Source organism: Lytechinus pictus, chromosome 8 (assembly GCF_037042905.1).
Source record: "Lytechinus pictus isolate F3 Inbred chromosome 8, Lp3.0, whole genome shotgun sequence".
Classification (NCBI taxonomy): Eukaryota; Metazoa; Echinodermata; class Echinoidea; order Temnopleuroida; family Toxopneustidae; genus Lytechinus; species Lytechinus pictus.
The window spans coordinates 36,852,025-36,869,571 of NC_087252.1; the positions used below are offsets into that span (position 1 = coordinate 36,852,025).

The 17,547-nt window shown below is 34.7% G+C and overlaps 1 protein-coding gene across 2 annotated transcripts; it reads right to left on the bottom strand.

The window, feature by feature from the left end:
• Positions 1-696: 696 nt before the first annotated feature.
• LOC129266543 (uncharacterized) lies at positions 697-11,998 on the bottom strand. 2 transcript variants are annotated; one of them, XM_064103175.1, is made up of 4 exons: positions 11,114-11,998; positions 4,969-5,270; positions 3,348-3,401; positions 697-3,047 (listed from the first exon to the last, which is right to left on the bottom strand). In XM_064103175.1, exons 2-4 carry the CDS (start codon positions 5,249-5,251, stop codon positions 2,743-2,745), a joined length of 642 nt encoding a protein of 213 aa, XP_063959245.1. In that variant the 5' UTR covers positions 5,252-5,270; positions 11,114-11,998; the 3' UTR covers positions 697-2,742. The 2 variants fall into 2 exon arrangements, with proteins under 2 accessions (XP_063959245.1, XP_063959246.1); XM_064103176.1 differs by lacking the exon at positions 3,348-3,401.
• Positions 11,999-17,547: the final 5,549 nt, after the last annotated feature.

Genomic DNA, 17,547 nt, shown 5'->3' on the forward strand with positions numbered 1-17,547 from the left:
AATAAGGAAGAGGTCCTTGTTCTTATTTGGTGAATCCAAAAAACAGTTTTTGTTTGACTCTGGACAAACGACAAGGGTGTGTGTATATGTATGTAAATAATCATATCTGATTGATCATACACTCTGTAAATACTCAAACACAAACACCGTCTCTGAATAATTTTGAAAATTACTCTAACATTAACAATAACTGTCATCACTAGCGTACCAATGGGGGGGGGGGCAGACTGCCCCCTGACGAGTCACAACTCATGCAAGGGACGTATCCCTGCCCCCACCCCATGAACTGATCCCTGATGACGAGCCACAAATGGCCCCTCCTTTGTACTTGAAAACTTTTTTTTCGCTTGTCAAATATTTTGGCGGACGAATTTCCCCCCCCCCCTTTCGAAAATCCTAGGTACACCACTGATTGTCATCAAACTTTATACTTGCAAAACGATTTTGAACCTTTCAAAGCAGCAAGTACAATAACACAATCAATTAAATTGGTCTGTATAAAATCAAATTGTTTTATAAAGACATCTTTAATGAATAAACAATACAACGTTGTCACATTTGATTTGTCTAAATTTAACATTTTCTATATAGGTTAGTACCATTATTAACACAAATATATTGATTCAATATATTTGTGTTAATAATGGTACTAACCTATATAGAAAATGTTAAATTTAGACAAATCAAATGTGACAACGTTGTATTGTTTATTCATTAAAGATAACGAATGGATCAGTGATTGATTGATCATGATAAAGATTGATAAGATTGGTGTCAAAATCAAAAGAAAAAAAATCACCTTGGTATTACGCATTAGCACCCACGAAATGGAATAATGAATGAGCAAACGTTACTGGGCCATTCCAGATACACTCTACAAAAAGGTTTACCCAATATTGGAATATTGGGCAAAATGGGAACGTGCATGTTGGTTGGGTAAAAAGATGAAAAATATTTTGTAAACGCAATGTTGCGTTAAAATTTATCATTTAAATGTGCATTTTGCACAATATGGGGTAAAAAAACCAAGCTAACAAGCATGTTCCCTTTCTACCCAATATTCGGGGAAAATTGACTCGGTGTTTTTAGAGGGTACTGGAGAAAGGCTAGCTACATGTTGAATAGAGGATGCATATCAGGTATTTTGTTATGAAGGCTTTTATTTAATCAAACGAATTTTTTTATTTTGAAAAATAAAAGGCTTCGGTGTTAAAGCCAGGTTAATGATATCCCAGTAAGAGCATATGGACGCATTTGGCAGTGATATTGTTATTATTATTAATATTATTAATTTGGGTAAACTTTTTTTAACATTATGAGCATACTAAGCCTAACTTTGGGCTCATCTTAATAAAAGATAAGGGATACATGTTAAATTACAGATAATCCCGAACGAATAGGTTTGTTCCTATTATCTCTCTCTTACTAATTGGATAATAGTAGACTTGTTAACTGCAAAAAAGGGGTGAACGCTGCATTTTTAGTTCAATGTGTGCCTCTTGGCATGTATATTCCTTTAACCCATTGGAAAATGTTTATCCAAAGAGACACCCTGCATATATGCAAATTAACCCTAATTAGCATAAATTATGTAAATTAGCCTCTAAAATGAGTAATTTGCTAAAAACACTTGTAAAAATGTAAAGCTACTTCATAGAAATGTCAAATTTGATGCAAAGCGTTTGTGGAAGCAGCAAAAGAATACTAATGAAAAAAAATGCAGTAACCATACATTTCATTACCTATTTTGCATAAATTATACACATTTTCAATCAAAAGTGCCCCTTTTTCAAATGATTCTGGATGATCTGATTTGAATAAAAGTGTCAATAAATGTGGTATGTAAATAATGAAAGGTATAAATGTGTCTTAGGGTCTGGGAAAGACATTGGACAAACGAACTTTTTTAAAATATGCAAATAATCCCTAATTACCATAATTTATGCATAAAACTGCAAAATGCTCTAAACATTAGAAAAACCGCTTTAATAGTAAAACATGTCTTACTCGTGACAATCTAATGATGATGAAAGGAAAAGAAACTATACATGAGAAAACTATATCTTTGTAATTTTCAATATTTGCGTTAAATTCATTTGTTTGTGATATTTAGTGCATAATTTGCATGAATTATACTATATTAAGCTTTTGTGTGATTTTGAATGATCTAAACTTAATAAATAAGTATATATGTGTTAAATAGGGTTATTATAAAGTATTCGGGCACAAAGGATTCACTACATCTATGCAAATGACCACTTATTACCATGAATACATATTAATGAGTTTACCTATACTAATTCCATGAGTAGTGTAAACAATTAGGCATTTTAATCAGTACTAACGTTCTATGGATGGAGGAAGAGAAAAAATTCACCAACGAGCCGTTTATCCATCCACATTGTTGTCTAATTTGCATAAATTATGTATATAATTTGCATAATTCATGTAAATTAGGTAATAGTAAACAAGGATATCCCAATCATTTTATGACAATTTTCTTCCCATTCTTACCCTAAGTCTTTGTTACCAATTTTGGAGCAGTTCTGGTTGAATATATATTCTTAAATACTTGTTTTCACTGTATCGACATAATATGCAAATTTATGCAAATTACTTGCTCATTTGCATAGAGACTGCGTGTCTCTTTGGATGAATCTTTTTCTTTTGACTCAAGGAACATTTTTGCCAAGTGGGACACTTGTACTCAAAAATGCAGCGTTCAACCTCTTAACAAGTCTACTATAATGAAAAGAGCTCATCAGCAAGACGAATGTGACCTGATTTTTCGAGAGCAGTCTTCAAAGCTTCTCTCTCTCGACCAGATTTTTTTTGGTTTTTAAACCAATCCCGTAACATCTGTAGAGTTCCATCCCACGTAATGCTATGTGTTTTGTGATTGATTGCTATATATCCTTGAACATCTTCATACTTAAATCCAAGCTTTCTTCCGAGTGTGTCGATTTCCGTATTTTGTCGGACTGTCTTGGCAATCGTGTCCAAGATGTCATTAATATCCTCCAGTTCTTCAGCAGAGTCTGGATTACCTGAAGAAGAGAGCATTAAAACGCAATCGCAGATATCGTTTGGAACCATAAGAGCAGTATTTTTCTTTAAAATGAGACCAAAAATATTAAAAATAACAATAATCAAACTAAACATAATGGCATCCATATCAAAACTAACGATTCATCCTGTGTGAATTTGTATTATTATATAGAGTATATAAATATATTGAACTCTCGTGTCTCAATGTCTCTGATGAAACACTCCAATACCATGCTCTTCCTTGTCAAACAACCCTTTAAAACCTTTGTAATATATACATATATATATAACGTTATTACCATTTTTATTCTTCGCTCCATTTCCTTTGACATTACCAGGAGGGGTTGAACCATCTGTTGATGTTAAAAAAAGAGAATGCTATTGCAAGTTAGGTCTTTTGAATCAAGGTACTGTTAGATAATTCGTTTTTTTTTCTGATTTCGAAACGGAAAAAACAAAAACGAAATATTGAGTGAAAATTGATTCTGTTTTCGAGATTTAACACAGAAAACGGTCATTTTTCAATATTTTGATTCAATGATGAAATATGTAAAAATGGGAAAATAGAAAAACTGTTTATTTTTCCGTTTTACTGTTTTTACATATTTGGATTTTTAGTTTTTCCTTTGAAAAATACAAAATTGCATTGAAATTTTCGGTTCCCACTGTTTCGCGTTCACGAAACAAAAAACTAAATCGAAATTCTCGTTTTCTTTTTCTGTTTTGTGTTCAAGAAACAAAAAATTGAATTGAAATATCGTTTCCTGTTCTGTTTCGCCTTCACGAAACACACAACTGAGCGCGCTTTCTCGTTTCCCTTTTCCGTTTCGAAATAAAAAACACGAATTATCTTATTGTACCGCCGCCAAGGTACGATTAGATAATTCCTTTTCCTTTGGCCAAACGGAATATTGAAGACCGACAATTTTGCGAAAGGGGTTGAGCAAGAACTAACCACATACGGTTGGCTGGCCTTGTCAAACCATGATGTTAACAATTATGTTCTATCCACCTTGGTTTTAAACTATGGCTCTGCAATAATTACCTTTAGTTCCAACTGACTTTCTGTACGTATATGTGGTACAGGCCAGTAACTTATTTTTGCACGTGTACGGCAATAAGTCTCTGTTCAGATGTAAATTTGTTAATATTTGATACCTACCCCAAACTAAAATTGTTTCATTATCATTCCATCACCTTACGTATAGAAGTGTGTGTTTATAGGGCATTAACCAATCTAGTAAGATGCGTAGATAGAGAGAATATGTCAAATTTGTGCAGGGCCATATAGTTGTCAACATCAATGTCTCCATAGCCGGCCAGCCATAGGTGCTTAGTTTCGCAAAAGCTCACTCATCACTATTCCGTTTGGCAAAGGAAAAGAAATTATCTACTCGTACATTGTCAGCGGTATGATCACCGTGTTTCTGATTTCGAAACGGAAAAGTAAACAAGAAAGCGCTAAATTGTATGTTTCGATAAAGAGAAACAGAAAAAGGAAGCAAAATTTCAACTTAATATTGAGTTTTTCAAAGGAAAAATAAAAATTTAAATGTGTAAAAACAGTAAAAACGTAAAAAAATGATCTGTTTTTTTTTTGTTCTTCCCTTTTTACATATTTCATTCTTGAATCTTTTTTTGTTCAAATCTCGACAAAAAATAAATTTTCACTCAATACTTTGGGGTTTTTTTCGTTTCGAAATCAGAAAAACGAATTATCTACCAGTACCTTGATTCGTTTGGTCCGTGGTAACGCCACCACAATCATCCCACCCAATTGACCTACAATTACTACCTTCCCTTCAAACATTATTCATTCTAGGTGATTATCGTCGACGCGAACACGTTATACGCTGCATTAATATTACAATAAGTTAAGGTGGTCTAGCCTTATAAAGGATGTATTTGAAACCACCTTACCCTCTCCAGATGGAAAGAATTCATCAACTAATTCCGTCAATTCAGCGTCTTCCAGTGCTTTTATTAAATCAGGTATTTGCTTCGCTTTCCGTGTCTTCTTTTTCCAGGCAAAGAGCATGGAACTGGTTCCTTCGAAACTGTCATTTCGCTTATTTGTACTGATGTACACCTTGACCTTGGACTCCTTGAATCCCAGATTCAACCCGAGCGTTAATAAATTTTCATTATTAGCCACAGCCTGTGCCAGTTCATTGAGTTTTTCCTCCGTTAAGGTCTCCGTCATGACGCTTGATTAGGATGGCCTGGTTTTGAAAAAAAAGTTTAAAAGAGAAAAATGCCTGATGATATGTTTTAAAGGGTGATTTTTTAATCGTATTTTACTCCGGTCACTTTACATGTGGATCGCAGTTTAGTAAGTAGTGGGGTACTTCGCATTCAAGCAGCTTTCACGAAATGGGAGAGGAACATTGAGATGGCCCATGAGTACAAACATCTAAGTATGCAAGAAGACGGGATGGAAAGAAGCCTACTACCCATTGGAGATTGGCTGCAGAGAATATGACAAAAAAAACCTCTCAATTTCTTCCTCTCAAGGATAGGAATAACCAACAGAAGGAAGCTGGCTTTGGACATGTTCTCCTTTCGTTCCCTTTCCCGCTTTCCTTCCGTTTTTCATTTTCCCCATTCCATTTTCCCTTTTCCTCTTTCCCCCTTTCCTTCGTCTTTCCCTTTCCCTACATTTCTCACTCCCTTTTCTATTTTCATGGTGATATCAGCCAGAGGGGCGGGGCAGCCCCCCCCCCCCCTTCCCGTTATGCAACTGCACCACACTGCCACCGATTTCAACGCTACATCCCATGCAGCCCAGGTATACCATGAGCAAACGTCCTAAGGGGACGTGGCCTAATTCCCTGAGCAAAGTCATGTGGGAAGCCATGGATGAATAGCTTAATAAGATACTATTCAAATCCATGAAGGGAAATGCCGAAGAGAAATGATGAAGGCAATGTACCAGTATGGGGTCGACAGCTTCGGTTGTTCCAGTACGAAACCAAAGGCGGTTACATCGAGGCTAAGTAGAAGCCAGCAAGAAATCCATGACATACGGCAAAGTGTACGAGGCCTACAGCGTTGCGAGGATGCAAGAAAAAATAACAATGCCATTGAAACGAATATTTTAGATGACCTCAGAGATGAGCAAAAATTAGGCTGAAAGGCCTGTCTATGGATGAGGGACTGGTTAAGCAACTACATATATCCTATGAAGATCATATTGCCTCCACCAAAACTCTTTTCAACCCTGTGAAATCTGATGAACGGAAGGCCTCTAGAGAGGAGTTACAACATAATCTTGATAAACATGTTCTTTGACGAGAAACATACCCTGCCTCCAATGGAAAACTTGGTACGTCTCCAGTCGGAAAGGTTGACATAGACCCTCCACGCCTATATGAAGTAGAAAGATTTGTCAAGAAGGCAAGGGCCAGCTCATCTTCAGGTACTAGTGTTGTTCAATATACAGTGCGTCCCAGAAAAAAAGAAACCGGAATTCCCATGTCTTTTCAATTCAAAGGCAAATTAATTATGATAATTCATTTATATAATCATATAATTCAACTATTCGTCTTTATTTTGATACATGTTTATATGAGACAAACACTTTACGCACTAATGAGCAAGGCGAGTTTGACATTTTAATCTCAAAACCAGGTTACGCAGAAAAATTGGACAAGATTGGTTCGTGATACGAAGACTGTACATATTCGACGATTGGCTCATTAGCATTTATTTTGTATTCTTCATTAATCTGCACTAACTGATCTCTCAAATGAGAGTGGATTCAAATTCACAAGTAATACCCTAGTCACACTAGAGGCGGAACGAGCCCAAGTGCCGTCGGGCACATTCTTGGCTATTCGAAGTGCATTCTAAAAATTCTGACTGCATGGTGAGTGTATTCTAAATATTCGGGTCCATTCTTTTGTCCGGCCCGAATGTTTTGCGCATGCTAAAAACTTTCGAGGTGCATTCGAACTGAAAAAAATATCGAACGGCATTCAAAGTGCAGTCAAACAGCCCTCTGACTGCATTTCACATTATTCTGACGACATTTTAACAACATTCGGAACATTCCGATCGCATTCTTGGGAGAATCGAATCGCATAAAAGCGCGACTAGCTGTTGCTGCAGCGTCAGTCAGCACTGAGGAGTATTGAGGTCATCGAACAGCATTTTTTTACAAATATAGGTCAATTCGAGATTCCCTCCCGAATGTGGCTCGAATTTTGAAAAATTTTCATTCCGGCTGGTTCTGCTTGATTCCTGCTGATTCCGAAGAAGTGTGTCGGAGCTTTAGTCTCTGCGCAAATCGTTTCTGACATGCCTCAATATTAATTGTCTGTAATCTGTCAGGCGTGTACGATTTGCTAAGCTGTTAGTTTCAAATGAGAGATGAGATTTCACTCTTGCCATGAGTATCAAATTTATAAAAAAATATCTAATAATTGTGAAATCTATCTATAAAAACGGGTTTCCTATTTTTTGGGACGCACTGTAAAGTATTTGAATACTCAACCAGGATTGGGAGGCTGTTGTGGGAACTGTTGAAGGTAATGTGGAGAAATAACGTGGTGCCAAAGGATTGGAATAAAGCTGAAGGTGTGTGATTACCGAAAGAAAGGGATGCTGCGAGGGTAGAATTATTCCGTCCAATATCTCTCCTTAATATTGACAAGATCATGATGGGAATCCTTGCTGAGCGTCTTTCCAAGTACCTACTTTCGAATGGATTTGTTACCACAGCTGTTCAGAAGAGAGGAGTTCCAGAGTTTTGTGGCTGTGTTAAACACTCTGCAATGATATTGCACACGATCCAAGAGGCAAAGAGGCCCTATCAGTTCTAAGGCTGGACTTGGCATATTGCATATTGTTCATTGCCACACTCAATTGTGGGTTACCTTGGAATTCTTCTACATTCCTGAGAAACTTGGTGATTCCCTTAAGTGCTACTTTCAGGATTTTAAGATAGGATTTTTCACCAAGGAATATACAACAGCTTACCAGCCCCTCTAATTAAGCATCACAATGGGGTGTGTCACTTTCCCCGATTCTATTTGTCATGGTTGACTAAAGCTGCCGCCAATACGAGCATTGATGGATGACCTTACCTTAGTTGATCCATGCACTGCAGATGCACAGAATGCTCTGAAGCGGCTACATGTAATTAATAAGCTGGTGCGTGATGAATATAAAACCTACGAAGTCAAGGAGTTTGACCATGAAGAAAGGAAAGGTAGACGATGGGACACATTACAACGTTGGTGGTGAGGCTATTTCTCTGGAAAAGGTGTGTTTTGATTATCTCTTACTTATGTAAATCATTTCGTGAAGGCCGCTTGAGTGCGAACTACCACTAGGCTCTGTCGGGGAATCAATGTTGCTTTCCAGTAGTTCGAGGGCCCAACATTATACTTTTATCATCTGTTCGGTTGGCGTGCAGATGACATTCCTCTCCTTCTACTATTACTTTTACTACGAACACTAATACTACGGAAACACTTGGCAAATGAAGCCAGAAGCTCCCATTACTATCAGAAATAAGAACAGAAAAAAAGTTGTGTACATACCATGATCATTTCATCGTTCCACATGCTGTTTAAACAAATTTAAAGGGGAATCCATCCCAAATAAAAACTTGTTTTTTGAGGAAAAGGAGAAATCAGACAGGTTGACATGTGAAAGTTTGAACAATATCGGACAAACAATAAGAAAGTTATTAATGTCTAAAATGTCTAAAAGTTTTTTTTAAATGGTGATCACTATACCCAATGGAGACTTCAAATTGGCCGCATACGTAATGTCATATTGATGTACATGTAAGGCAAGGGCTACTCTTTCATGTACTCCAATACATAAACAAGCTAAAATGTATTTTTTCCAGACTTTTAATTGTAATCATATTTATATGTTATGAGGAAATAAGATAATATACTACGTGGGTTATATTTAGACTATTGCCCCGGGGGGATATGTACTTAGGAAAAAACACAGAATCCTGATAAATAAGCACATGGCCTATGCGAAAGTTGTCATTTCCCCTTGTCATAATATACTTACCCAGTTCCGAATTTGAAATCTACATAGTCTTAGGGATCTCAATTTTAAAGCTGCAATTACTTTCTTATTTCTTGTGCGATTTCTTTCAAACTTTCACCATTCTGTTTTATTCATTTTGTTCTTTACAATACATTTTATGACCAAGGTAGGATTCCCCTTAACCCTTCGTGGAAATTCCTGCAGCAAAATAGTCGGGGTTTTTTTTACAGGAAAATTTTATCTTACAAATATGTAATTCAGCTATGGCTGCCATATGATTGAGACAATTTATAAATTGTTTAAACTCAAGTTTTTAAAGTTACATGTATTACCATGTACATTGTTAATTATGAAAATTTATTTCACTGTAATCAGAACATTCAGAGGTGGTTTTTCGGTTTCTGTTTTTCATAATTTATATTACTTTAACGGAAAGGAATACGTTAAACACGTGATAAAAGCGTACATTTTTTTTAGGTTCTGCTAGGTCAAAATTGTAAATCTGAACAGACTTTGAAATAAAAGCACACAGCACAAAGTTAACGTAGCCTCGTCGATAAGTTCTAGTGTGAGAACGTTTTGTCAAACATAATTGCTTGCCTACATGGAAAAGGGTAACTTTTTTATAAGCTCAGACATGAGATTTTTTTTTTGAACTTATCTGTCCGATGGTTATAAATAAATTGTTTATATCACAATGAAATCAAATTCGCAGCCAAAGGCTAAATAACATACATGAATTTGTAGGCCTACAGAGTTAACATTCAGTATAATGACTAATACTCGTACATTATGCACTGATATATATGTATGTATATGCATTGCCTGAGGTGTACAAAGAGAGGAAATTAGGGGATTTTAATCGTACAAATGATATCTGAATAAAACAGTAATTGGACACGTTTTTTTATAAGGTAAAGAAATTGTATTCAAAAGTTGCGTATATTTGTTTTTATTTATTTTTTTATATTAGACAAAGTTGTAATGTATCCCTCTTTAAAAATGTTATCATTTTATTTAGAAAACAATTTATTCAAGTCAAACGGCATATTTTAGTATAGTTTTACCACAGTAGTCCATTTAAAGAGATTCGGAATTGGTAGGTACATTTTTATTGAAAGTAGACACAGAATCCAACCATAAATTGCTGTATCATTCTAAAGTTAAAGGGTGAGGCCATAACAACGTAAAAAAAACCTGTTAAAACGTTTTCCATAAAGCAAGTGGAAAATATAATGTAAATGAGTGAGGCATTGTTGTGTTTTATTATAATGCATATGGGGCTTATATTCTTTAAATGTTAAAAACATATTTGTATTACAATTTCCCCGTGTTATGGGGCAATACATTCTCAAAAAAGTTTACCCAATATTGGGTCAAATGGGAACATGCATGTTGGTTGGGTCAAATATTTTGTAAATTTTACGCACTTTTGCGTTGAAATAGCCCAATACGAGGACTTAAAATTACCCAGCAAATATGCATAAGCCATTTCTATCCAGTAAAAGTAAAAGTTTTTAGAGTGTAGTAAAACCTGACCTCTTGTTTTGAAATGATAGTGGCTTCTAGATTATTTGTTTGACTTAATCCAAACCTATTTAAATGCCCAAGTCAAGATATGTACATTTTATTTTATTCAGGATTAACCAAATAGATATTATCAATTATAAGTGAACATTTAGCATGTTTAGAGGAAAAAATACGTTACACTTGTCCCCGGTCTCCTCTGCCACTACCACCACTACTACCTTTACTACAACAACAACAACAACTACTACTACTACTCCTCCTTGAAATAGCAAAAATCCTTCATCTCCTTCTCCGTCTTCTTCTTCCTCCTCCTCCTTCTCCTCCTCTTCTTCTTCTTCTTCCGGATGACTTCATATAAACATACACAGCTATGTACTCATTTGGCTTATTAATGATTCCAAATAAATGCAACTGGCACCCATAACGTTACGCTTCGACTTGCCTCTAGTCAGCGGGTGTTCTAGCAATTTGAAATTACGTGATCAAAAAATACAGAACGTGATAAAAAATATCTACTTACCTTGACTTGTTATCCTAAGTTTGAACTACAACACGGTCACAAAAGTAGGCTGTTTATAAAATATAGATTTAGAACGTAAACTAGTCTTGATTGAAATCATTCCTGCGAAGAAGAACGATAAGCCTATCTATGATGGCGTGCTTTATATTCAGTACCATTCAAACATGTTGAGCTATGGCTGCGTTTATGCGACCTCAAGCCAAAATCATGATTTAAATCATGATTTGAATCATGATTCAAAACACAAACATGAATCACAATACCACAGAATCAGCGTTCAGACTACCTTCATTTTAAAGCTGTTTTTCCTCGGATTCGGACCGATCCAGTGCGCATCACAGTGCGCAGTTTGACAGAGGAAGTTAGGTCAACTTTTTTCGCACGTGTTTTGGCTCTCGAAAAATCAATCCTCTATCTTCCGAATTCAGTCTATTATACCACAATATGTTTACTTATTATTCTTCTTGTCGGTTTATCGAAAATTGTGTTCGGATGTAAATTTTAGCGTAGATCCAATTTCATATTGACACTTGTTAACTCAACAACAATTGATATCATTGTCTGTTCAGTTATATAGTTCATTTACTAGTTCACTTGAAGTTGAAGACATGACCAAAAAAAAAGATGAAAAGAAGTGGACGATGCGATGCCCAACACAGAATGCATGCGTATCATATTATGTATAAATACACTGAGCATAGCGCGTCTTGAGCTTGGCAAGAGTCAAACCTAAAGTAGCCCGACACAATGACGTCATAGAATCATGATTGTAATCACGATATCGTTTATTCGAACATTTTCGTACGTGATTCTGCAGAAACGTCTTTCCAAACGCCCCTTTTTTCGTGTTTCATGTTTGTGATTCTAATCATGATTATATTCAATTTCGACTAGGGCTGCGTTTATGCGACCTCAAGCCAGAATCATGATTTGAATCATGATTTGAATCATGATTCAAAACACAAACATGAATCACAATATCACAGAATCAGCGTTTAGACGACCTTCATTCCAATGCTGTTTCTCCTCAGATTCGGGCCAATCCAGTGCGCATCACTAGTGCGCAGTTTGAGAGAGGAAGTTTTTCGCACGTGTTTCGGCTCTCGAAAATTCTATTGCTTCCATCAGAATTCAGTCTATACCTCATTTTGTTTACTTCTATCATAAAGGGTCCATATGCTTCTATTCATCTTATTAGTTTATCCAAAATGGTGTTCGGAAGTGAATTTCAGCGTAGATCCAATTTGATATTGATACTGTATACTCAACAACAACTGAGATCATTGTCTGTCCAGTTAATTAATTTACTAGAACTTGAAGACATGACCAAAAAATGAAAAGTAGTGGACGATGCGATGACCAACACTGAACTTGAACATGACAAGAAATGAATTCATAGTACATAGTCATGTACATACAATGAGCATATAGAGCGCCTTGAGCTTGGCAAGAGTCAAACCGAAAGTAGCCCGACACAACAGTGAGGTCATATAATCATGATTGTAATCACGATATCGTTTATTCGAACATTTTCGTACGTGATTCTGCAGAAACGTCTTTCCAAACGCCCCTTTTTTCGTGTTTCATGTTTGTGATTCTAATCATGATTATATTCAATTTCGACTAAACGCAATCGTGATTCTGCAGAATCGTGATTTGAATCATGATTCAGATCATGATTCTAGGGTAAAAAAGTGGTGGATAAACGCACCCTTAACGCAATCGTGATTCTGCAGAATCATGATTTGAATCATGATTCAGATCATGATTCTAGGGTAAAAAAGTGGCGGATAAACGCACCCTATATGACCTGAATAATCTTACTTAATCCTAAGAACGACATTGAGAAACTAGAAAAGGTACAGACAAAATGTCTACCATTCGGCAAAGAGAGAATTTTATCTAGATCTTTGGAGGAGAGGAGAATTGAAGCAGATCTTATTAATACTTACATATATTTAAATGGGTACTTTGGAAATTCAGTTAAAAGTTTATTCCCTCAACCCAAAAAAAGGTTCATTGAGGTCATTCTAGAAAATTGATCCAAAGACGTTCCAGAATACAACTAACCGGTCACTTCTTCAGAAACAGAGTGGTCCATCAGTGGAACAAACTTCCAGACGAATTTGTGTCTGCACCTTCAGTGGCTACCTTGAAGAAACGACTGAAGAGCCCTTTCCTTTGAAATTGAGGGTTAATCTACCAAAAATACCAGTTAAGTAAGTATATATGCAGAGCCTGAGGGAAAATTAAATATCATTCCAAACAAAAACTTTTACATGTAAACAAATATAAGAAGACAAAACATGTAAGGTTCCATACGACATCGGGTAAAAAGTTAAAAAAAAAAAAAAAAAGTAACAAACAAAACTCTGGCGTCGCTTTTCCTGATCGAGGTCGATGTCGAATCAAACCTGATTTTCAACTAACTCGGCATACAGATAGGGGGTCACCTCCTCCCCTTCCCAAAAGTAAATACGACCAAGAAAATATAGAGAAAAGGAAAGAGAGAAGGATGAAATATATTTTATAATGAATACTTTGTCAAAATCTATCACATTATTTGACTTTTTCCAAACAAAAACCTAACCTGCTAAACCAAATAATCCCTAACCATTACATTGTTGTGAATCAAAAACTCTAGAATTCTAACTCTAACCCTTTGCCCTCTGAGATATTAAGACAGGAGCAAATGTCGCAGGAGCATAAGGCGCGTCACCAAATTTTTAGATGTGACACTTGATTTATCATTTCAGGTAAGAAATCTAAATCAGTGCCAGGAATCTACAAATGAAATAACACCAGCATAGTATACGTGTACATTCCATTAGTTGATTATTCTACAATTCAAAGCAATTATCAGTCGAAATCATGCACAACATGTGTAATATAACCATCCTGAGTCGAACTTATCCTTCAGTCAACCAGATTTATATCAACCCAAGATTTGAATTTGGCAATGTTAATGTGCATTGATAATACATAAATTCTGCAAAGACATAACTAATGGAGGACAAAATATATATACTGTACATGTATAAATTATGCTGTATGATATAAGGGTTACCTTTTTTTACTATTGATGTCCATTGGCGTGTATAAATATTGTAAAGAATAATAGGGGAATTCTTGTTTTTCCTCATCTTAAGGACGTTCCACAGTTATGTTTGTGTGCATTATGATCTGCGCATATATTACACTCTGCGCGCTGACGTCACAATGAATGAACAGGTGATTAATTAGCTGTGGGTATGAACTGAATTTTCTCATCATCTGCACTCTAACTGCAGATCCGATGCGTTAGTTTATGAAGCTAAAAAACTTTAATTATTCCATGGACCATTTAAAAAAAACATCTCTACAATTTTAAAATACTTTACTCTGCAGTGCTGCCAAAAATCACAAATATGACCCCGAGTTTAAATAAATGGTAGAGTGGTTTTGATTTTTTCTTCTCATAGATACAAAGCATTTGGCGCATTTTTGGTGTTTTAAAAAGCACATTTGCTCTAATGAAAATGCTGATAGTTTGAAAACAAGCACATGAAGCCCTATTTTTTAATGTTTGCACCTCTTGGGTATACCTTCCTCTACAACTTTGCAAATTTTGGTGAAAATGACATGGATTTTGAATAAAGTGCAGCATTTATTGTACTTTTGTAGTTTGTTATTGAAATTTCACTTTTTTGAGATTGGGTTTTTGTTATGTTTTACGCCATTTTTAAGAACTCACAGTGCTGTTAGACTTAAAATTGCAAACAAATAGCACTATAAATAGATTCTCCATTCTAACGATACACTTATAAACTCTCTTGCGAAATTTGATGACTTTTTCATGTATTTTTTTTTTTTTTTTCAAAATTCAAATTCATTTCTTTCACATCTGTAAAAAACATACAAGATACAATATATCGAGATCAATCAAAATGATTCCATAGTAAAGGAGTAAAGGAGTAATGAATATTGTAAAATGACAAATTAACAAAAATAACAAAATACATAGGGTAATGAATGCGATGTGGGGGAATAGCAAAAGCCAAATAGACCTATCTAGGCTACTCCCTGATTAACATTCAATACCGAAAAAAGACCATCCTGCAATCAATTGATTAGATTGCAAGAAACACACATTTCAAAATAAACGAAATCAACAAACTAATGAAAAATTTGAAGAAAAAAAATAACAACTACATTACAAAAAAATATGTTTAAAAAACATACACATAAAAGCAAGCAAGCTTATTCACTGAGAACATGGTGAAGTATACATATTTAGAAGGTAAGACTTACATCTTACTTTAAATGAATTTAGCGAAGGACTTTCTTTTATTTCAGGGGGCAAACTGTTCCATATGAGTGGTCCACTATAACTTATGACTGTTCTTGAGAAAGAAAAGCGGTAAAAAGGAATGTATAAATTATCAGAATTTCTCGTATTATATTTGTTTACACTGCGATTTGTTTTAAAATAACTGTTGAATGTGTCAGGCAACTGATTCTTGTAGTATGAAAACATAAAAATTGCAGTGTGAAGGGTATGTATGTCATAAATTTTTAGAATCTTTAATTTACGGAATAATTGATGAGAGTGAGATAAATATGGGGAATTTGTTATTATTCTTATTGCCCGTTTTTGTAAGCGAAATAATTGTAGCATTAAATAATTTGCACAGTCCCCCCATACGATATTGCAATAGCTGAGATGCGTGAGTATCATTGTATTGTATAATTGAACACGAATATGCAATGGTAAGTCACCTTTGATTCTATTAAGTACACCAATGGTTTGAGAAATCTTCATAGAAATATTATTTACATGTTGTTTCCAACTCATGCTATCGTCAATTGTGACACCTAGGAATTTCGTATATTGCACTTTCTGAATTTCAAAATCATTTATATATAATTTTATGGAGTTTTCTTCAATTTTCTTATTTTTAGGCTTAAAAATCATAAAAGATGTCTTCTTAGTGTTAATTTGTAGTCTGTTGGCTTGGAACCACATGTGAACTTTTTCCATTTCAGAATTTAAAATATTATTTAATTGAATGGGATCCTTACCAGATAAAAATAAACTTGTATCGTCTGCAAATAAGGTAGTAGTTAAAATATTACTTACATGTTGCAGGTCATTGATGTACAATATAAAAAGAAGAGGGCCTAGGTTAGACCCCTGGGGTACCCCTACTCTAATGTCCTGAAAGTCTGAATGAATTTTGTTGATGCATACACATTGTTTTCGATTTCTTAAGTAACTGATTAACCACTTCAATACTGTCCCTCTAAACCCGTATGATGATAGCTTATCAATTAAAATATTATGGTCTATACAATCGAATGCTTTAGATAAGTCTAAAAATACACCAATCGTTATTGCTTTGTTTTCATATTCCTTAGCTATTTTTTCAGTTAAATCAATTAATGCATGAGCAGTGTTGTATCCCTTTCTGAAACCGAATTGCTTGTTATATAATATGTTGTGTTTTGAAATAAATGCTATCAATTTGTCATATACTATTTTTTCAAAAACCTTGCTGAAAACTGATAAAATTGATATGGGTCGGTAGTTAGTTACTAGTGTTTTATTACCATTCTTAAAGATAGGAGTTACTTTAGCAAGTTTTAAAGAGTTCGGAAACACACCATTTTCAAGAGACATATTAATGATTTTACATAAAGGGGAAACTATTGCATGAATTGAATATTTAACTACCTTAGGACTAATATCATCGTAACCCGCGCTTTTGTTCGCATCCAATTTCAAAATGACATCATATATATTTCTTTCTGTTACTGGCGTAAAGTACATAGAATGACAAATACTGTGTTTCATAAACCTTTTAAAGTTATTTTCTTGAGATAGATTTCTAGTACTCTCATGTATTTTAGAACCAATACTACTAAAAAAATCATTAAATACACTTACAATTTCTTGCTGATTATCGGCCACTTCTCCATTATTTTCAATACTATAATCAACATCTCTATTCTTATTTTTTGTTAAAATGTTATTTATTATTTTCCATGTCGCTCTAGAATTGTGTTTTACATTTTCAAATTTATGATGATAGAATTCACGCTTCTTTTTACGAATGAAGCTATGGACCATGTTTCTGTAACTTTTATATACATTCTCTCTATAGGAAGTTGGGTTCTTTAAAAATTTCTTATATAAAAAGTATTTTCGTTTGCACATTTTCTTGATATCCGTATTAAACCATGACCTTTCTGTAGATGTCTTTTTTATTTTAACATTTGTTATTGGAAAACTTTCATTATATAGTTTTTTGTAAATGTCTAAAAATATATCATAAACTTCATCAACGTTGTCTGTATTGTTTAAACATGTCCAATCAACACACTGTAATTTTCTACAAAATGTAATCATATTTTTTTCACAGAAGTCTCTTATAGGGTAATGGGTCTTTGAATTA

Coding starts and splice junctions, on each gene's coding strand:
- LOC129266543 (XM_064103175.1), bottom strand. CDS start 5,251: ATGACGGAGACCTTAACGGAGGAAAAACTCAATGAACTGGCACAGGCT. Junction 3,402..4,968: donor ATTCTTTCCATCTGGAGAGG/GTAAGGTGGTTT, acceptor TAACATCAACAG/ATGGTTCAACCCCTCCTGGT. Junction 3,048..3,347: donor TGGAGCGAAGAATAAAAATG/GTAATAACGTTA, acceptor TCTCTTCTTCAG/GTAATCCAGACTCTGCTGAA.